Source organism: Scatophagus argus, chromosome 6 (genome assembly GCF_020382885.2).
Source record: "Scatophagus argus isolate fScaArg1 chromosome 6, fScaArg1.pri, whole genome shotgun sequence".
Classification (NCBI taxonomy): Eukaryota; Metazoa; Chordata; class Actinopteri; family Scatophagidae; genus Scatophagus; species Scatophagus argus.
This window is the reverse complement of record NC_058498.1, coordinates 9359484-9382350: the sequence shown is the minus strand read 5'-3', so window position 1 is coordinate 9382350 and position 22867 is coordinate 9359484. Positions and strand designations below refer to the sequence as shown.

The 22867-nt window shown below is 41.4% G+C and overlaps 1 protein-coding gene across 14 annotated transcripts in view; it reads right to left on the bottom strand.

The window, feature by feature from the left end:
- Nucleotides 1-509: 509 nt before the first annotated feature.
- Nucleotides 510-22867, bottom strand: part of ptprsa (protein tyrosine phosphatase receptor type Sa) — a 224716-nt gene continuing 202358 nt past the window's right edge. For all 14 annotated transcript variants that reach the window (XM_046391868.1, XM_046391867.1, XM_046391873.1 and 11 more), the window contains 10 exons: nt 22516-22691; nt 20287-20406; nt 17722-17876; nt 16486-16771; nt 12102-12280; nt 11579-11705; nt 11359-11484; nt 8111-8265; nt 5305-5440; nt 510-4893 (listed from right to left, as the gene is read on the bottom strand). In XM_046391868.1, coding sequence (XP_046247824.1) covers nt 4825-4893; nt 5305-5440; nt 8111-8265; nt 11359-11484; nt 11579-11705; nt 12102-12280; nt 16486-16771; nt 17722-17876; nt 20287-20406; nt 22516-22691 — 1529 coding nt within the window. In that variant the 3' untranslated portion in view covers nt 510-4824. The remainder of the gene's footprint in view (nt 4894-5304; nt 5441-8110; nt 8266-11358; nt 11485-11578; nt 11706-12101; nt 12281-16485; nt 16772-17721; nt 17877-20286; nt 20407-22515; nt 22692-22867) is intronic.

Sequence of the window (22867 nt, the reverse complement as noted above, 5' to 3'; positions counted from 1 at the left end):
TTGGCGACAATATTTTCCTTTCAATTGAAGACACTTTACTTTGAGGTTATCAGATATCTGAAGAGGTAGGATAGATGGAAGAGCAAATACCACCAGGTGAAGGTTTACCTCTGCGCCAATATCAGCCTGTCTGGGTGGCATTTATCAGAGGAAAAGGGGCTTAAGAACACTTCGAGATATATTTGTGAAGAGGCTGGTGGACAAATAAAGCAGGAAGCTAATCAAGCCATCTATCAACAAAAGAAGTGCACCATCTGTGTGCTTCATCGCTTGTCCTGTGAGCTCTTGTTGCACAGATTTTTCAATGCAAGATGCAGTAAGATAAATAATCTACAAAGTAGGTACTAGTGTAATCAAAGTATTGCAGTTAAGTAACCTCTTACAAGGTATTTGTAAAATAACCACAGATAGTGATATGGGGCAGGCAGACCATCAGACATAATGCAAGACATCTGCAAAAATCACAACATCACATATCATACTGTAGGAAAAAACAACAGGCAAAATGGTTTTCAGACAACATTTCTTTAATACAAAGTCAACATATCTACATACACAGTGGCTTTAAACCAATTATTGTTTCAGTCAGAAGTAACAGTTTGAAAGTGATAGCTCTTGGCCCTCATACAAAGAAAAAATTATTTTGCTGAGTTTGGGATCTTTTTCATCTCATCATATGTACTGTATATGTTCTGTTCTTTTTGAAGTCATATTTTGTTAGTGTTGTTTTTTGTTAGTCTCCCCCTCTCCCAAAATATTCTGCAACATATTCCAGTAAATTTGGTGGCTGTTTTCAAAAGTCTAGCATCTTTACATGAAGTCAAAAGAGTAACACATTACACAAGTTTCCAAAGACTTCCAAAGACAGTTTTGGCATGGGCCGACTTTACCAGTCTTTTTAAGTTCCAAAAGACTGCAGTTTAGGGATTTTAGTTCCTTGTGAAACATCTCAAGGTTCCCACTGTTCAGAAATGATGTGCTGGAAAGGTGAATTTGCAGCAAGTTTTTGGTTGTCTTGGCCTTCCCTTGGTTGCACTGCACTGATATCTTTCTGCATCCCACAACAAAACATGGCTAACCAAAAACACAGAGTATGGTTCTATGTAACGTTTAAAATGCAACAGGGCGAAAATAAACCAACACATTATGTTGCAACTTAACTATTTATGGCCTTTAGCGTACCTGCATTTGTCCGTCAGCAAACTGAATTTATGGACAATACCTCGGCATTTTAGGCAGTTGGACAGCTGGAGAGCCTCTGATGATTTGTACGAAACTTTTAAGGAATGGAGATCACCTTTGGGTGCTATTGTTTCCCACAGTAGCAGAGAAATTAAGAATCTACACCTTTGTAATTTCTTTGTTGTTCCAATTGGAGATTTTGGATGTCCAATTAATGAGCCCCTCAGGTTATTTAGTTCCACGGTGTGAAAGAGAAAAGTCCATCTTATCTATAGCAGACTTCTGTTAGTGCAGGGGCAGTAAAGAGTTTTGAATGAGAGTATAACAAGATTTTGAATTGAAGATCGATTACTGAATCAGATGCTTAGTCGGTGGAGTGGACTGACTTCTCATCCTCAGCTAAATTATACCACCAGATCACTGATGTTGATTTCATGCTCTCATTGAGGCTATAGGTGTGAGAGCAGGATGTGAATTGTTTCTCAGTTTAACTGCTAGCAGGGGAAATTAAAAACAGAAAAAAAAGCAAACGGTAATCAAATACAAGAAGGGAGAAGGGCTGGAGAAAGAACTTTTCAGAGGGAGAGAAAACAGCCTTTACAAATACCAGAAAGTCAGAAATGAGCAGAACCTCCATCTTTATGATTCTGTTCGCACTTGAAGTATGAGATCTTGAGGGTCAAATGATACAAATACATATAATCTATATATTTGTTTATTTACAGGTATATTCTAGATCATAGTGGATATCTAACAAAATGAATGACCACATTATGTCTGAAAATAAAAGATGTAAAAAAAAGAAAAAAGAGAAATACTTATTTCTTTAAAAACTGCAGGGGTCTTAGTCTGTACATGATCATACAAGGTACATTATGTCAAGTAGGGCTAACAAAGTTAACAAAAAACGTGATTATGAAATTTGATATTAGATATTTTGTCAACCAGTTCATCATTCAGAAAAAAAAGAAAGAATACTACAATGCCTACAAGTTAATGATAATAAAGAATCTCGACAAGGTTTAAAAATGGCATCTCCTCATCGGCCCAGGATCTACCTGGTGGTAGATGTTAAATGGGTGAGTGGAGACAAAGGATTCAGGCATAGTGCTGACATTACCTCTGCTTTTTCTCAAGAATCACACAAGGTCTCTAAGATTACAAAAAACAAACACACAAACAAAAAGAAACTAATAAAAACTCATATTTTCAAACATGAGCACTGGCTTGTATTAAAAAAAGATGATGAGGAGAAAAACTGAATTAATGCTAAGTGTTTAAGTGTTTGGATATATCTTTATATTCTGCATTTAAATATATATGCATGTGTGAGTGTGCAGTATATATATATAGATTTATACATCTATATATATATAAATCTATACACACATATATGCACACGTGCGCACAGACATGTTATACTTAACATTTCTACAGTGAAAAAATAGAATGTCTTTAAACGTAATATGAACAAATAAGCATTTATCTTTTCCTGCTAATTTTAAAAAAATGTGATACATCTCTGTTAAAAAACTAAACCAAAAAGAAAATAAAAAGTCAACTATGTAATTTAAAATAAGCTGTCATAATACAACATTAATGATTTCATAATGTTACAATAACAATAAGGCTTTTTTGGAAATAAGAAAAGATTACACACAGTTCTGTCCATAACTCTGGTTTTTGTGCACACCCATCTTCACAGAATCCGTACACCTCATCTGTACCAAAAGACTGATCTCAAAATGAAAACCTGGTGATGTCAAAAGCTTGATTTTCATTTTTTAAATTTTTTTTTTTTTAAATCTGACACATGAACATTAGTGCGTCAAATCCAACCTTGGTTAGTTGGAGTATCTGTTTCAAGTTTCTTTTCTTTTTTTCCTTAGGGATGTGCAAGTAACTTGTACCGAAGAACTTCATTATCATGTCATGGCATTGAGCTCCAACATGGCTGCCTGGTCTGGCTGTGGCATCCACAGAGACATCATCTATAAAACCGAGGACAAAAACCAAAGCAACTACTTTGTTTATCCACCTGTTACAAACATACAGTAGAACTAAAGGCCAAAATTTCAACCACGTGAACATAAAGCTTTGTAACTGCAACAGGCCTCTGCCACTCTTGAGTGTCTTATATGATGAAATACATGATTATAGAGGAGGGTGGAAAAAAATGGAGAGGTGGACCTGTGGACGATGTTGTCGTGTGGATGCGCTTTCAGTCATGCCCAACTGGGCGTGAGCGGTTAGCAGAGCTGGCATCTTTTGTTCGTCAGTTTACTCTCCCTCAAGAGTCACATGTACAGCATACACGAGATAAGCAGCATGTTTGGTTTCGACAGAAAATAAAATTGGAAAAGAAAAGTCCTCATAAGACGAAAAGTTCGAAACAACGATGATGAGTGTTGGTCACTGTATACAAAGAAAGCCCCAACTTTGCGGCATTCCTTGTTTGGTTGTTCTGTTTGTTCCAAAGTTCCTTGCCCACCAGATTTATGTCTTGTTCATAATGGTGGATGTTAACACCAAAGCCCCATGATGCAATGGTTCCAAAGAGAGGAGTGACTGTAGAAAAAAATCAAGGAACATGGTTGCTATTACTCCCGGCTTGTCCATTCACAAGACGATCCAGCCGCAACTTCTTGCAACAGCCGGGGATTTCCAATGATTTCTCTGTTGACCGAGACACGAGCCTCCTGGGGCACTTTTCAAATACAATGTGGTACTTTTCAATATCGCTGTGGTTACCTGGCTTGGGATTACTGATTTTACATGAGTTCACAATTAATGTAAGTAACTGATCTTAAAATACGCGCTGCCACTTTCTTCCCAGCAACTACCGACTGACCAATGTCCCTTCTTTAAGCTTTTAGTGCTTGAGAACATGTGATGTATACTTCAATGCATATTATTAGTGGGACGGTGATTAAAAAACCCCCAAAACAAACTGTATTTGATGCCAAATGGTACTGTTCTCGTGCTAGTTTCAACTGTTTTGAATTTTTTGTCCTGGTAGAGTTTGGGGAAAACCATTGGTGTTCACACAGGCAATCACAATTTGGTCTTTTCTCTGGATAGTACTCACAAAAAAAGTGTTGATAGAAATACTTGAACTCCCTCTTACACTCAGGCATATCAAAAAACAAGAACGTCACCTCAGCTTGGCTACATCCATCTGCCTCTCATTGATTTTTGCTGTTGCCTTCTACATCTTCTCCATCTCTATCTGTTGCTTGTTACCGTTGTATCACCAAGATATTTTTGAGAAGAGAAATGTCCACAGATGTTTACAATGTCCTCCACATTGAAACACTTGAGGTAAGGTAAGCAGTCTGACACTTTGATCGATTCCCACCCCACAGCTTGAGCCACAGCGTCTGGTTCCTCCCCTGATGAGGATTTTCTTTTCTGGATGATGGGCAATTTTCCTGATGAAGGGTCTTTTAGTCAATTTAAATTACTCTAAACTGCTTGGTTGGGCGTCGTCTTCTAAAATCTACAATAGGATCCCGTTTGGTGTGTTTAAATTAGCGATGGTATTGTCAGTGTCTGCTGTCATCATCTCAAATTTCAAAGTTTCTATGGCTCAGGAGACTGTTGGGGGGGGGCGACAGGATTCTGGGGGGAAGAGATGGCTTTTTACGTTGCATAGTGATCAAAGCTTCCTAAATACTCCAGAGCTGCATGATAGCAGAATTGGTACTCATCCTGTAGGGAAGAAACACAGGAAAAATACATCAGAATAAGCACACCAAGAGTATTAAGAGTTTTCTATGATAATGAGAGATTAACGGTTTCAGACAACTTCAGATTTTCTTCAGTTTTCTTTTCGCAGACTGCACCCTCACAAGACAACATAACAGGCAAGAGACAACTGGTATTTCAAACATACTATATGTAATGGTCAGGTGGCCCAATACTTTCGTCTATATTGTTTACTTCACATACAGAGAACAATACAAGAACATTAAGGTGATATTAGTTCAACTAGCTTGCTGTAGGCCTTTTAACACATTTAAGGTACTTAACCTCTAGACTAAATTAATTATACTGGTGCAAATACATGTTCCCAAAACTAGAAGTCCTGTATGTTTTCTGTGTGTCTGTGTGACCTCTGACCTCAGTCTGGACCATGGCTGGCCTTTGTGTTCGGAGCATCTTCACTGTCTGGAAGATATCAACCACGCCTTCGTAGCGCATTCGCTCCAGGACGATGCTGAGGGTAATGAAGACTCCGGTCCTGCCCACACCGGCACTAAAAACATACATATTACTGTTACTTCATGACTTTTAACTGATCCGACCAAGACCTGCAAAATAACCCACATTTCATCCTACATTTCATCTAAACTTGGGTTATATCTACAAGTCGCAAGTCAGACCACCTGAAAGAGTCAGCCATTCTTTCTGGCAACCTTTGACAGCCAGAAATCGAGAAGGCAATTTGCATGTGAGAAACTTCACTTTGATGTGTGTCCACATTCTTGTTAAACACAAAATCACCCACACACAAACAGCCAAACATTTTGTCTCATTGAGCCCCTCCCTTGTGTGGAAAAAATCCGCCCTGCTGGTACTGCTGCTCTCCAGAAATACAGTCTGAGTCTTAACTCAGATCCTGAAATACTTGAGAGCTGCCTCTCTAAGCTGCTTTGCTGTGAAATGACTTCCACTTCACCAATGGAACAATAATTGATATGACAACAGATTTATTTGGGCTTCTTCCAGCCTCCAACGCTATTTTCTTCAAGTGAAGAGTGAAAGCAATGGCTGCTAGCAGGCAATTTTGGTTTGTGTGCATGTGTGCATTCCTGCAAATGTATGTCTGTTGGGGAAGAAGCCAGACTAAGGACAAATGATGACTTGTGTCATTTGACAGTAAATTAAATTATATCAAACACAGTAGTTATTGAGCCTAATCATGCAGAACATACGGCCACCCACTACCTAACCCCCCACACAGCAGTATCTCTGAGCCCACCCAAAGCCTCTTCCTGGGAGTTGGTCACAGCTTGTCACATTGACTCTTAAACTCACTCAGAGGTCCTCTCTCTCTCTCTCTCTCTCTCTCTCTCTCTTTCCCTCTCTCTGTTGCTCCAAGAAGATCGACTCTCTAAATCTGAAGGTTTGCCGAGCTGCTGCAGACTGAGAGGATTTGGTGTCCCCATTCACAGGAAGTAATCAGGCAATTAATGACCAAAAGCATGTGGGTCTACTAGATAGTAGCTGAGGAGGGAAGAGGAAGAGTGAAGAAAGAAGGGAGGAGGGTGGGAATGTGAGAAAGGAGGGCCGGGAGAATGGATGGATAGATGGGGAGGAAAAGAAAGACAGCGAGAGACAGAGAGAGAGAGGATTAAGAAACAGACAGAGGGATGACGACGAAAGAGTAAGAGAAAAGGAAGGCATAAGCTTTCCACTCGGAAACTCTGCTGTGAAAATCCTGAAAGACAAGTGAGGGAGAAAAAAGAGGGGGATGATAGGGAGGAGCAGGAGGTAGTGACAGACAAAAAAAAAAAACAAAAAAAACCCAGCCACTCATATCTGCCTTTAGACAAAGTGACACCTACTCTTGAAAAAAAGCACAAATTAATACAAACTATTTAAAGGGACTGCAGGTAACTTAAGTACCTAATTAACAGCATGAAATTCCAATGATTTATACATCACTGTCGCCTTCTGTGTTAATCCTCTTATGAGGCACCAAAAATCAAACTAAGTTCCCTGAGATGGGTCAAGCATGCCATAACTATGCATCTGACAGTTGAATACAACACAGTCATGTGCAGACCACTTAGTCCGTGTGCCTTTTTGTCCATTACTCCGGTCGTGCAATTCCGTCTACAATAACCGATTTGCTTTAAAACAGCTCTCGCCCTTCAATAACAGCCTCAGCTGCAGGAGGGAGGAATAACTCAGTCTTATTGGAGCTTCCCTGACACATCCTACAACTCCCTGGGGCCCATTTGATGGCTGGTGACATCATTGCTTTTTAATACAGGGGAGGTGATGTTATGTTTGATGATGTCATGGTGCCTGCGCGACAGAAATGTGACTGCTACACTGTTCCAGAACAAAAAAAGGACAGCAAGGAAATTATTCGGTGTGTTAACACCTTCGTTTGTCACTATCGCATCCAGTTTGTGGAGCACAAAAACCTTTCTTTTCCCGAATGCCAATCAAACCATGAAAAACAGATAATGGCTCACACACAGGAAACTCTTTACTAAATGTGAAGAGCATCCCAAAACAAGCCTCACAAACACGTCTATTGTCCAACAAAAAGCAACGACTCATTCAGATCCAACTCAAGGTCCATGAATGAATAAGAATAATCTGTGGCCGCAGTGGTGACCACTACCAAATTATCACTTTCCACCTGAGTCCAGCATGTCAGGTTAATGATGAAGGTTACCTTGGAAGCTACACCCAGTGAGATGAAAAATGCATCACGGGGCTATCATAAAAACCTAAAAGAATGGCTGTATCATTTCATGTGCCTCCTCTTTGCAAATGCCAGGCTGCATCTCAACCTTATCAATTATGGAAGAGATGGCCCTGTGGAGGTGCAGGGGTAGTGTACTGTGGTGGCAAAAAGGAGAGGAGGAACCATATCTGATGATACTGTTAGAGCTGCACCGCAGGAGGTGCTGTGCTGCAAAACAATAACCACCTTAAGAAATGATTTAATCTTGTCTTGATGCTTAAAGCCTTATATCTTCAAGAGGGAAAGCCTTTGTTTGGAGTGCAGTTTGAGGCAAACACCCTGCAGTGCCTTGAAATAAGGCACACCACAACCCTGTTTTCAAGAAAACCTTTATTACAACATATTATTTTTAAAGAAAAGCTTCATGATTTTTGGATCTTGTATCTTTAATGCTGTGCTCTAGACAAAATATAACGAGACATCAAAGTGAGACCCCCTTACCTGCAGTGGACAGAGATAGGTCCATCCTGTCCAAACTGCTCCTTGGTTTTATGCACCTGGCCGATAAAATCAATGAATCCCTCCCCAGATTTGGGCACGCCTTGCTCTGGCCAATCAGTAAACTGAAACTGCCTTACAGTCCTGGACTGGCCATCCTGCAAAACAGAGAAAGGAAAGTGAGGAGCGATGATGAAGACTGGCAATCATGCAAAGATGGAAAATAAAGCATAGAGAAGAGAGGGCAGAAAGCATTTCTAAAGACTGAGAAGAGGAAATAGAGCAAAGGCAATGGCTGCTTGGAAAAATACAGACGTAAATGTAAATGTCGAATACCACATAGATCTATTCCACATCCTCTCCTCTTACACCTCATTCCTCTACCTTCAACCCAATTGTCTCTATTTTCTCCTCTGCTGAGTAGTTTTTTGTGTGCATGCGCGCGTGTGCCGCAACAAGTCGGCCCTAGTTAAAGCTAATCAATAGTGTATCTGCCACGACAAGCGTCTTCTCCCAGACACCATGTTGAATAGGATAATCCTGCGATGTGATCGATAGAGCAATCTGATGGATGAGCAGAGCAATGGAAGTAAGAAGCAAGAACGGAGGGCTAACAGATCAGGAGGTAGGATTGGATGAAGAAAATTATAAAAAAAGAAATGACAGTCAAACAAGACAAAGCATCAATCTTAACAATTTAATCTTATATTGATTCTGAAAAGCTTGTTTAAGTGGTGCACTTGCTTCCGATGCATAAAAAAACATTTTTACAATCAATGAAGTGTTTATTTTGGGACAGCGGATCCTCAGCCCTGGCATACCACAGTCAACACTGGTGTGTCGTGTCCTTGCAAAGAAAGTTCTTTTCAAGCTGTCTTGAAGAGAGTTCTCCAGAAAGTGAGCAGAAGCAGAGTGAAGCGTTTTGGGTTTTTTTTTTGCATTCTGAGACAAACTGCCTGCTCGATGCCACCAGCAATTAAACCAACCAGGTGTTCATTTTGCCAGTTGTTGTGCAACAGAATTCAGTTTAGAGACGATGTGTCATTCTCACACATTCTGGTCCCATTTGTTCACACTGCGAAGGCAAAATTTGATTAATACTCAGCTGGCAAGTCAGCTGGGATCTAACTGTTCTTTTACATAGACAGTGAAGATTCACGGACTCTAATTTCGAATAATTTTGCCTAAACGGTCTTATAGAATAAATGTAATACATTGGAATGTGAATTTAGAGGGAGAAAGACATATTTTCACTTTTTTTCAGAAGCTGTGTGTAAATGTGACTGTCCATACTAATGCCAGACAGGTCATAAAAACATGCAGGAAAGAACTATATACATGCTGCAGGAAGTAGATGCATCAAGCGATTGGAGATGCTTTTCTAGCCTAAAGGATTAATCATACAACTGAGGATTACTGACTGCCCACACATTTTCCCTGCTTTCAAGGTATCATCCAGTCCAGCAAACACTTACACACCGATATATACATATAAAAAATAGTTTCACATAAGAAAGATGTATGGAAAAAAAAACACTAAAATAAATTTTGCAGTGGCCATAAAATGAAAGTTAGAACAACAATTAAACTACATTGCAAAACCAGGAATGGATTTCCTAAGGAGCTTTCTTCATCTGCTGCTCTGTGTCAAAAATGAAAACACACCATGTTGAGTTGACAGTACATGTGCTGATGTAAACAAGTACCTCAGGCTCTAGATTCATCATGGATATTGTCATCACGGCTGCGGTACCTTCTTCTTCATTCATTCCAATTTGTGCCACAAGCTAACCATCCCACCTCCATGGCTAGCATACTTAGGCTAATACAGATGGCGACTGAATGTTGGATGCTCAACATACGCAGCTTTTGTATGTCAGGATATACATAATCTGTCTATTGAATCCCTGTGATTGCAAATGTGAAGTGATGTGCTATCTTAGCTGCTGATATGTTTCTGCACCTATGCTGCCAGGATGCATTCAGGTGCATTTATTGTATTAACATATGCAGTAATTTGGATTCTAATAAGTTAAGCTCCACGTGCCATCTCTCTTTGTGCAACATCTCATGTCTCTTTCCCGGTTTTATGACGCATTGCATGTTTTCTTTCTTTCATTGCCTTTGTTTTTCATCTTGAAAACATTTTGCCTCAGCAGGGGGATTAAAAGCGAAAGGGGGGCAAAGACAACAACACAATAAACCAAGCACGCCGAAGAAAGAGAGGGGGGGGGGGGGGAAAGAAAGGAAAATTTAACACACAACCTGAGGGTCCACGCGGCGTGTCAAATTGTGTGATTAAATACGTGACTGGCTCGCTAGATGCGAGTGTTGAGGCGTGGAGTCTCTGCTATTACTGCGCAGAGGCATGCAACGTACACACACACACACACACACACACACACAAACATAAACATGCATGTACATCTATGCAATCTGATGTATGTGGGGCAAAACCCAGTTCACATACACACTCACATACATATGCTAAGTGTGTCATAAGTAATATGATATTAAAAACCTGCAGTGCTACACACACAGCTACACACTGACCTAATGTTCTCTTTCACACTTCCATACACCACCCCTCTCTCTCTTTGTATTTTGTTTCCTTAACTATGATGATAAGTGCTTGAATGATTCCGTCCTCTCTGAAAGACACTGACCTGTGCAAATGCATGCATGTGTGAGGGGGTTTTGGGGGTGCTGGGGAGCTGGGTGGAGGTGGGGTGGGGGCTGGTGAGCTGACTGTATGTGTTAATAAATGAAATATATGAAAAATACAAAGGCATGTGTGTGTGTGTGTGTGTGTATTTGTGCTAAGAATAGCAAATCAGCGTGAAGATGTGGAAAAAAGTGATCCTGTGTACACATTTGTGTGTGTGTGTGTCATTTCACTGAGGCATTCTGCACACACTACAGGGTTTATGTATGAAGAAAAAAAGTGTGTGTATTAGTGTGTATGTGTACACACGCAGAGATATGATGTGCTACTTTTTTTTAAATACAAACAAAGTGACTGCTAACTAACTGCTGCAGCGCCTGGGAAATCATCAGATATGACAGCCTGATGTCATAACGTCAAGTGTTTATTTGATTGGTTTTATCTACACAACCAGCCATCCTGAAGAAAAAGCTGAATTTAATATGATGGCCAAAAAATTGTTCATGATCTTAATTTGTCTCCACCTCACAGCCACCTTAATGCACGCTCAGTCGACATACAACAGCACCATGTAAGTATGTCTTACCCTGGCGTCTGTGACCTTGAACTCTCGGAGGATGTACTGAGGCATGTTGTACTCCGCCATGGGATCAACCACAAAGTACTGGTACCTGGCAGAGCGCTCCGCTGGCCAGTATTGGTGACACTTCTCCTGTTAGAGCAAAAGGGCAACCCTTTGTTAATTTATATTCAGAAAGTTTTTCCACCCCCTTTCTTTTTTTTGTCCATGTGTGTTTATGTCCTACCCGTCCCATCTCTCTCAGTTTGGTCAACATGACTACAATGGTAGAGTTGTTCTCCCAGAGCATTCTCCAGAAGTCTTCTGTAGTCTCTGCCAGAGGGCCCTGCGTTGCAATGTAGGCCTTCTGTTGCCTGTATACAGAAAAACATTAAAACCATTTATGTTTGACTTGTACAAACCAAACAACTGAAGCAAACTCCTGCAACAACACATCAAGCACTAAATACATGAAGGATTGTTAACGAAGACTGATTGTGACTGATTTTACCTCAGAGACCACGAAGACAAAAAAGCCATGTGTATAAATTTGCTGTTTCAATTAGGCATCTTCTTTTCACATCTAAATTTCCCTCAGCTATTCTACCTTCTGTCCACAAATTTATCTTAAAGATACACCTCTCAGAGAGGAAAATTTAACATGCCTTGCACTATAAAAGATGTTTCCTGGCAAAAGAAAAACAGTCACGGTATCACCTCAACCAAGCTCCCTGCTTACATGTTTCCTGAAAAATCATTCCTATTCCTACCTGTATCCATCAATGAAGCTGGCATTGATGTAGTCAGATCCTTCAAGGCCTCTGATTGGCTGCAGGCAGACACGAGTGGTCTCGTAGGGCATGATGTTGACCAGCCGATTCTTGAACTTGTTACAGGGAAGGTTGGCACTGATGAAGCGCGACGTGTGGGCTTTGGAATTGGCCAAACGCTGGAGGAGTAAAAGGGTAGGAATGCACAGAAAGAGAATGAGGTTAAGAAATACAGAGCAAAAGAAAAAAAATGTTGCACAGAAAGTGTGGAGTGAAAGGTACGGTGGAGGAAGAAGATGAAAAGATAGCACAGTGGTAGGAGGAAGAGGTAGTGAATTGGCAAAAGGAAGGTTAGTTACATAGAGGAAAGAGGTGGCATGAAAATAGAGGAAGGAAGAGGAGGACAGGATGTTAAAGGAGGAGAGATGGAGAAAAAAGGATGGAGGGGAGGACAGGTGCAAGACAGATCAGGAGAGGAGTATATCAATGACGGAGTGGTAATAAAGCCAACGCAAACTAATCTGCTTTACTGATGACGGAGCGCTTCAAAGGCACATTGTTTATCAAGAATACATTTATTGGAAAGCAATTCAAAAACTTTATCCCGTTCTGCAACTTGTGGGGTCCTGCAGGGCCAGATGCAATGATGGAAAATATGCCACACGCCCAGACTAACAAGCCTCTGGATCAAGTCTGTACAAAACAGAAAACTTGTCTGAAAGTGGGTCACCAGTGCCTTTGATAATGGCAGTGTGGTATGTGTGCATAAAACTTAGACACACAGGGATGTTCAGAAAGACAAACACACATGCACACACGCACAAACACTGCACAAACACTGCACAATGATCAAAATTAAAAGCCGTACTGCTACATCATCATTGTCATAGAGACCTCAGTTTGTGGGTCAGCAAGTCTTGTGATCGCTTCCTGGTTTCAGGGTCTCAACAAAGAATTTGTGTGTGTCTGTTTGTGTGTTTGTGTATGCTTGTTAGTGTTAGCAAATGGAAGGCAAGCTGATCAGATTGTTTAGGGCCCCGTTCCGACAGAGAAAAAGACGGTACACTGAAGACACGAGCAGCATTGCAGTGGGGAGGAGAGACAGATGAGTTGCAACTGACCACGCTAAAAAGTAAAGAGGAATACAGATTTATTTCCTGGATTCCTTGTCTAGCAGTGGTTGTCAAACTACACAAAGTGAAAGCGTTCCTCTTTGAAGCTCAGTGTGGACAACAACTCTTTCTCCCATTAGAGCGCTGACCTCCCTTTCTCTCTGATTCCCCTATAGCACCAGTATCTCTGTGTCAGTGGCCACTTGGGAGTTCTTCTAGCCCTTCTCCTCCTCCATTTCCTCCCTTCCTTTCACCCCTTGCTACTGTCCTCCCTTTGATCTATGTTTCACAAAGGCACCTGGAGAGACTTGAGGTAGCCTGGCAGCACTAAAGAGTCCCTCAGCTACAAGACCAAACACCTCAGAGGGTGCAGGGATCGGAGGCAAATCTGGCAACCTGTCATCCACTAGGATGGAGGAGCACCTGGGGTACCTCTGGTCATGGTTGCCAGCTTCTTTGTCATTTATAGTTCAGTATATCTTTTATGTTAAGCATGTTTAAACAAAAAAGGGATAATCATATTTAGTGTTACATGGCAGAACACAGGGTTTACAAAATTGTAGTTATCCTAATCCTAACCTTCCCTAGCTATAACCCCAATGAACTATATAAACAAAATCTCTTTATTGGGCTGTTTTTCAGGGGTTGGACTCAGCTCCTTACTTCCAGTGAAGGGGAATGTTAATGCTAAGACATTCAAGGTTATTGTCATGCATGCTTTCACATGAAAGACATTCTGGCCAATGCTATGCTTCTGACTTGGCAGCAGTTTGGGAAAGACCCTTTGCACAAAGCAAGGTCCATAAAGACATGGTAGGATGAGTATGGCGTGGAAGAACTTGAGTGGTCCGCATAGAGCCCTGGCCTGAACCCCACCCAACACCTTTGGGATGAAATGGCACGGAGACTACGAGCCAGGCCTTTTCGCCCAACATCAGTGCCTGACCATTCAAATGTTCTACTGCATGGATGAGCAAAAAAAATCCCACAGAAATACACCAAAATGTTGTGGAATGCCTTCCCAAAAATAGTTGAAGCTGTTACAGCTGCAAAGCAGTGTGTTTAGAATGTGATGTGATTAAAGACCCTGTTGGTGTAATGGTCAGGTGCCCCAGTACTTTTGTCCATGTATATGGTTTTCTCCCAGTTCCCGCATCAGCTAATGTAATCAACCATTTAACGTGCCCCCAGTCTCCTCATTTAGTCTCACAGTTTCTTGCCAGAATGTATAATGTCTTGACGAGTCCCTGTAACCTGTCAGCATCATTTTTATTGAAAATCAAACTGCATTTTTGTCTCCATGTTTGCATTTGGGTCCCAATTAAAAACTCTGTTGCTGAATTCCAAATCATTCCTGCACTATTTAATTTCACATAGACCCCAGAAGCCCAGTAGCTCTTTTTTTGTGTGTGTTTGTGTTGTGATTCTTGTACCCTCTGTTGCTCAATACTTCTCTTGCATGCGGGTTATGTGCATAAATCTTTTCCGGGAACATGCTTGTTATTCATGCTCTAGTCTGACAACTTCAAGTCCCTCTTCTCGGTTCATTCTCCCCACTGAACTGTGAATCCCACCAGTCACAGCTTAACTCTGCACGACACCGTTTCCCACCTGAGAATGACAATACCCTCCCACCCGTCCCTATAGTGCAGCATTATGTCGAATCACTTCCTTAGTGCCAAGTTAGCATACAGTCGTCCCTTTGTTCATTAGCCAAATGTTCTTCCCTCCGCTTGCCCTGCCATCCACCCCCATTTGTCATCATCAAGTATTAATTACTTAGCTCTCCTATCCCTCTACACACGCACACACACGCATACACACACACACACACACCTCTCTTTTCAATCCTAACTGTGGTGTGGACGTTATTAATCCCCGTTTGACTCCTGACGCCAGCTCAGCATTATCCCTGTTACAGATGGCGCTGGAGATTTCATCACAGTTGTGCGCCAGTGAGTGAAAAAAAAAAAAAAAAGGTCGAAACACACCAGTACTATTATTGTTTCTTGGCAGGGAGGCTGTGTTGGTGAACGGTGATGGGAAGATGATAGATGATTTAAGCGCGAACGTCTGCACAATTCAAGGTCAGCAGATACTGAATTGAGCAGCTGAGGATGAAGTGAGTTTATAAGTTGATGATTGTCGAGATCTTTAATGGAGAGCTATGTAAATGCTGTGCCTGGCTGTCTAACTTCACCTACTGCTTTGTCAGGATTTCGCCTAGGAAAGCACACACACTCCCTCTTTCTCAGACCTAAACTCAAATCCATGCTGCTTTCTAGCCGAAATCCTTTGTCTTGTGCCTGCTAGATTAAACCCAATTTCTTTGCTTAAGCATATTATTCCAAATCCTCCAAAATGAACATTGCGCCCAAACGGTGAAGGGCTTCAGCATTTCCATTTTCCAGCTTTGCAACAAATACAAAAAAAAAAAAAAAAAAATTCAAATACTGTGTATCTAAGTGATTGAATTATTGAAGCGACGCTCCAAAAGTAAAGGAGATTTGTTTTCCAGTCCACATGAGATCCTATTACTTGGACAGGGGGTGCAATATAAATTGGCAGATAGACGTAAATAAGGCTTTAATCTATATTCCACTTACCTGGGGCTGAACGGTATAACATCTTTCAGAGAAGTGTCTTTATCTCAGTTTTGTAACTCTCTGTAACTGTGTCATACACTTTGTTCATTCTGTTTCCATTTTGTCTGTATGAGCAACAAGCTGAAACATCCAACCTGCCGCTTATCGAACGTCTAACTCCATTTGCCTGAGGTATAAAGATTTGCTGTAAACTGTATCCTCACTTGACTGAAATGTTATTCTGCCATTTCCCCCCCGGCCAGCTAAGATAATCATCCATTTTATGTCCTCCCTGTCTCCTCATTTAGTATCACAGTTTCACCATATGTTTTGTTCAAGTATCAAAAGAAATGATCACAAATCAAAAAGGCATCACTGGAACCAACAAATTAAGCACACTGCAAAAAATATGTAGGGCAAAAAAGTATCAAAAGCAAAGAAAATGGATTTGCATTTGCAATTATGATTAAGTCATAGTAGTGAAAAGCTATTACAGACACTGATCTATCATGTCTGCTCTTTCTGGTCTGATTTGCGTGTTCTTTGGTACCTGCCTTGGTCAAAATCAAAACATGTCATACACAGTTATGCTTTGTTGGTGAAAATAAGCAAGAAATGGAGATTAAATGCTGTGCAAAACTCTGTAATTTCAATCACAATGTACTTAAAATTGTTCATATCTCGTACCTTGAACTCTAGCTCCATGCCAGTGACATGCTCGCCACTCTCCACCTGGGCCAGCTTCTGGATGTAGGAATAGAGGCTCCGGGCAGCCACTTCAGTGTTGCCGCAGGCCACTGCCTCCAGCAGTGCATCATGAATGAAGCTGTACTGGTCTTCTGTTTGCACCATGTAGTTCCGCTGTGAGCGCATGAGCGTCACGTGGCCGTAAATGTCGACCGTCTTCTCATGCTTGATACGCTCCAGCATGGCATCGATGACGATGAAGCAACCCGTTCGGCCAACACCCGCACTAGGGAATAGGAAGGAAGAGAAAGAGAAGTTTAAAGTTTTAAGAGGTTTGTTTTAGAGAAATTAATTTCCCTTGCTTTTATGTCCAGATTCTTCTCTTCTCAGGGTGCTGTGGCTTTCAATGTTATGACCACCATATTTGTGTTGTAGGAATTTAACTGTAATTTGCGATAAACATTAAAACACAATGCGATTATGTATGTCCAGTGATGATTTTTTTTTTTTTGCCCTACATTTTAAATAACAAAGTAGGAGAGAAGCTAGATAGCGAGAGAAGGCATACAGAAACAACTAAAAACGACAGCCAGAACAAGAGGAGGACAGTGATGGAGACTGAGAGAAGCAAGCTGTCAAATTTCCGTTTTTATTGTGTAGTGCTTTGGACTCACTGAAGTCTTCTTATCTTGACAAAAAGGAAGGTTTCAATTTGAATAAGCCGTCTGAGAAATATCGCTTGTAAAAGGAGGAAGGGCTAAGAAGCAAAAAGGGAAAAGCAAGAAAGATGGGAAGGGATTACTGTGAGGCTTTTCACAGAGAAAGGAAGAAAAAGAGACAGAGGTGCGGAGAATAAAAGCACCAAAAAAAAAAAAAAAAAGATGCCTTAAAAAGAAAGATGATGTGACCAATGAAGAAAAGAAAAGATGGGGGTCTGGTAAAAAAGAGAGCATGTGTTCGTATAATGTGAGTTATGTAATGTATAATAGCAGTTACAAAGGAGCTCTGCTATTGTGTTTGATCATGGGCATACACACACTATGGGCAGGGGCACAAATACCTCTTCTATGTGTAGGGTTAGACTTCGTTTATGCCCTAAAATCACAACAAAGCGGCATCAAGCTAACCACAAGGGCACAAATATTCCAGTTACATAAAAACAGTGCACTCTGGATCTCAGAGCAAAAGAAAAAAATATACGTAAAACAATACTAATAACAAAAGAGTGGTACCAACCTGCAGTGGGCAATGATGGGTCCAGCGTCAGGTGGGTTGCAGGTCTTCACCCTACGGAGGAAGGCCAGGAAGGGGGTCGGGTACTCAGGTACGCCGTGGTCAGGCCAAGCAGTGAACTGGAACTGACGAACCTCCCGCTTCTCACTAGAGCCATTCTGGAAAGAACAGAAAGAGAGAGATGGGTTGGATATAAGATAAGATAGACCTTTATTAGTCCCACAGTGGGGCTGACGATACATTTTGAGTGACTGACCAGCTGTTTTTTTCTAATAGAAATAAAACAAAATGGGGAGTATGTGCTCCAGTGAGCAAAGTGGCTGGTGTAGACATGATGCACGGTCAACATACAACCACTTGCCTTCAACCGACCTAATTTACTAGACCACTCGGGCCAGGCTTAATTTGTTACCTGTATGGTACAAACACCAACACAGACCTTTCTAGACTCTAATATATCCTGCATAGCTGGGTCTCAAGTGTATGTCTTAGATGTGCAACTGATACACATGCCTCTTAACAAGGTTGGCAGGGCTGTTCATTAGGATGGAAATAAAAATTGTGCATGTTGAATGGAAGCTCACCACTGTTGCTGTTTCCTCTCTGAAGAAAACACTACCGAGTCTGCACAGCCACCTCAAAGAGGGTGAGAGTTTCGGACTAAAAATAGATTTTTGGTGCAATATTGCTTAACAGGGTTTAATTTTCCTTTGCAAAACACTTTCACACATATAGTATGAAGCTGATCAGATGGGCTCATCATAATATAATAAGTCCAGGTATTATACCTTCACGCTCTCATGCTGCTGCTGCTGCTGCTGCTCAGAGCATCTACAGATACATGCAACAAACACGCACATTACACAGCCGCTGCCTGTCAGCTCCTGTCTCAAACTCAACTCTCAAATCATCAGATACAAGCTGGGATCCAGAGGAAGATCTTTGAGAAGGATAAGAAGAGAGAGAAGGAAAAAAAAATCCAACTTGCATCTTTCTGGCCTCCTCTCCTCTCTTTCCTCTCAGAAGATCCTCTAATGGAGGTACTGTTTGCATTTCAATGGAGTGTTTCTGCTTCCCTGACGGAGGGAATTTTTTCCTTGCTGAATAAATGAATAAATGAGTGTGGTAATTAAAAGCAAACTGACCTAAATCTTTTTTTTTTTTTTTGTTTTGACATTCTCTGTTTCTGCAAAGGAAGCAGACTGCATGGATGTGATTGGTGCTTGGTTGCTGGTTTTCCCTACATTTTTTTGTTATGGATTTATCAGCAAGCACAAATCTGCATCAGTGACGGACACACATACATAGGGATAGGTTCCATGGCGGCTGCTTTATATATGCATTTGTGTGTGAGTCTGCTGACAACTTCGTACTTCCTTACTGTATACTTCACACAAATCCAACAAAATATTTTTTCTCAGAGGTATAAAGTGAAAACAGCTCACTGAAATCACACCAACGGCTGCGGTTAAGAGGGGGAGGGAAAAGATCATCGGCAAGAATCATATCGGTAGGTTGGATGGAGGCTGAGAGCGGCAGAATGTAAATGGCCCTGAATGTCAACCAGCAAGCATTAAAGCACCGCTGTTGCTGATATCTTGCTATCTTTACCGTCACTGGTTTGCTCTGGTGCTCATTGTTCCGCTGACACTCCAGCTCCAAAGACAGCTGCGACTTAAATGTTGTTTTTATCTGGTTAAGAGGAAAATTCTGCAAATGTCAAATCCTTCCAATAGCTTCTATTTGTCTTCTCTCGGCTCTTTTTGTTTTTGCACGACAATGAAGTGTGTGAGACTGTGAATCAGAGCGAGTTTGGCATGTGCTGGTGTTTCCTGTATCTATGTGTGTGTGTTTGCGCATTAACGCACTTTAATTTGTTATTTATGCCTGCATTTGTATTTGTGTGTGGCATCATGGTTATGCATATGCATCAAGGTATGTTAATTCATGTATTTGGGTTCTGTGAGTGTGTTTGAGTGCGACCTTCACACTCTTTTGCTTGTGTATGAGTGTGCACACGAGCCTGCATGTGCAACCGCATCATCTTAAGAATGTTTTCATTTGTGTGGAGACTGTATCTGCCTGTGTGATTCAGTGTCTAAATTTGTGTTTGTGCGTGTGTGTGTGTGTGTGTGTGTATGAGAGCAGTCTGCCAATTATGTATATTGAGTTTCTCTTCTGCTCACTTTACCTAAGTGCTCCAATTTGGCAGATGCACATAAACAGATGATCTATCGAAGAGAGAGACAGAGCTGAACAAGGTAAAAGGGGAGGACTGGAAGGACAATGAGGACGAAGGGCTCTCTATGTGTACACGTTTGCATCAAATGAATAAACAACACATGGTTTAAGCTGTCATTTTTGTATTTAAAGTTTGTACTTGTATTTTTAAGAGGTCTGTCCCACCACGAATTGGCCTTTTGTTGAATAAGGGTTTTGTTATTCATCGTTATTCAAATTTATAATACATATAATGGCTGTGTTTTATTTGCAAAAAGAGGATGTAGACAATAGCAACGTGCCTGTGTGTGTTTGTACGGGTATGGAAGAAGAGATAAATCCTCCTACCTTGTGTAAGGAGAAAGTGCGGACGCAGAAGGTGGCCAGTTCTATGGTGTCCAACAGGGTCACTTGGGTCATACCGTAGGTTTCTGTGCCACGGCTGGGCCAGTACTGGTCACACTTAATCTGGAAGTGAGAGACAGAGACAGACAGAAGCATAAGCTGCAGTATCTATGTCACAGTCTGAATGGCGTCTCAACTGACGAATAAGATCCTGCACTTAAATGGAGGTATTGAAGAAAAATTCAGATTAAGCTCGCACACATGCACCGCTAATAAAGCAAGTCCTCCTGTGGATTAAAACAGCGGGCGGTGTTGACAGAAACACAAGGGTAGCGTCTCTCTATCCTGAATCTAACAAACAACACCACGCAGACTAAACAGACATGATCAGACACAGCGACTTCATTCTTATCATAGCTTAACTTCACCAACCCTACACAAACACTGTCTGCATCTTTTGCTAAACTTCAAAACAAAATGCATGAGCACGTAGGACTGTTTTTGAAATACAGGAAACAGAATCACCTAACAATCAATTTTTAATTTACTACCTGTCAAAATACAATCCAGATTAGGTGCAATTAGTTCAGAACTTCACAAAAAATACCTTCTATTCTTAGTAAGAATAAAATGCCAGATCCATCCTGGATGGATATCTCATTTTGACTCAAATTTCTTTAGCTGTGTTTATATCTGGTAGTTTTACTTGAGCTCTGAAAACACAATCCCTGCTTTCCCCCAGCCCTCCCCTGTCAGCCCACTTAATAAAGATTCATTCAATATGAGGTGTGACGCGCCGGGCGGACATCAGATGAGATGTGACAGCTAGTGAGGGAGATGCACTGCTCTCCAGCTTTCTCTCCCATTTCCTGCTCAAGCTGACACTCAAGCTCTACCGCCCGCTCATCTTGATCACGTTTGACAGGAGTGGAATGCGCATGTCAGTATGGAGGATAGGTAAACAACTGAAAGGGGAAAGAGGGAGGGAAAATGAGTGGAGACACCCAGGGTGAGTGAGCCTGATGTTGACACAAGTTTGACTTGACAGGATGAAACATCACAGTTGGCTTTTTGACATTTAGACAAGTCACCTCCTTGATAGCAAAGAATACAAACGCTGTTGATCCACCCTAAAGGTACACTCACACCATTCGGCTTTATTCTTTTTTTTTTTTTTTTTTGCAGTGCTCACCTGCATTTTCAGCTCATAATATAGAAAAAATGGGTCGTGCGACAGACGCTTTGTTTTGCGTAACGACTAACTGTCACTACGGGCAAACAGAACTGGCATCCAACTGTCAAACACTTAAGAGACTTCTTTAATACAGTCAACACGTTTATTCTGCTGACTCACGGTGATCGCAGTAACAGCTGCCAATTTCTTGAATGCGTTTTCCATTTTTAATCTGGTAGTTTGCGGTCGCTGCTGCTGCCTTCTTATTACGTAACCTTCTCTATTCTTTGCTAGAGTTAGTTGGCTGACAATAAAAGTGTGAACTTCACAGGCGCTCAGAAAAGTTGGACTTCATTTCCATCTCAAGGACATCAGCTTTTCAAAAAACAGGCAGCACACCTTGTGGCCACATCCCATGGACATAAATGTATTAAAAATAAAACTAAAGCGGACCAGTGTGATCCCACCCTGACATCTCTTTCCTCCCTTCTGTGACTAAGCCATGCACTTCTTCCTCTAACTTCCACTATCAACAGATGGCTGTGGGAGGCACTGGTCACAAGTACTGTGAAAACTCCAGTCACTGTGTTGCTTAAATTTAATTTTAGCCTCCCGTTCTGTGCACTCTGAGCGCTAAAACTTGCTAAGCTCTCAGCGCTGTAGGGAACATGCAACAGCTTGTCATTTTCCCTGCAAATCATGAGAGAAAACAGGGCCAAGTCTGTGAAGATAGTCCCGGTGGATATGAAGCCTAACTTATCAGATGTGCTCAGGTAGACTTTGAGTTAACTCTGTTTTATCACCCCCCCTGCTGCCTCCACTGCCCCCATTCAAATTTCTACACTTCTCTGAAAGCAATCCATCTCATGAAAATGAAATCTGATTATCTACCAATGAAGTTCAGGTGTGCAGTTGGGCAGTAATTGTAAAGCTGCGCAATTTTTATCTGCTGGTTCTTGTGCTTGGTCTTGCGAGCCACCAATTTGAATATGACACTTTTAAAGTTTTCGTAAAAGCGGTGGCCAGCATCACTGCAACACTTTGTTGAGCAGACTTACCCGTGACTTCTCCTCCAGCCTGGTCATCATGACCACTGTGGCCGCTCTCTGTTCCCACACCATCCTCCAAAAGTCCCCAAACGTCTCCGGTAACGGACCCTGGGTGGCGATGTAAGCGTTCTGCTTCCTGTAGCCATCAATGTAGTTGGCGTTGATATAGTCACTGCCTGTGATACCTAGATGCAAACCACAGAGAGAGAAAAAAAGACAGAAATTAGCTGACACATTGTGATTTTGATAGCTTTTTCTCCTCAAATCCATTTCATCTATCAGACTTTTTTTTCTATTTTACTTTCAGGATTATTTGCACCCTTTTGTTTTTTTGCCACCTGCCTCGATAATTCCCAGTTTT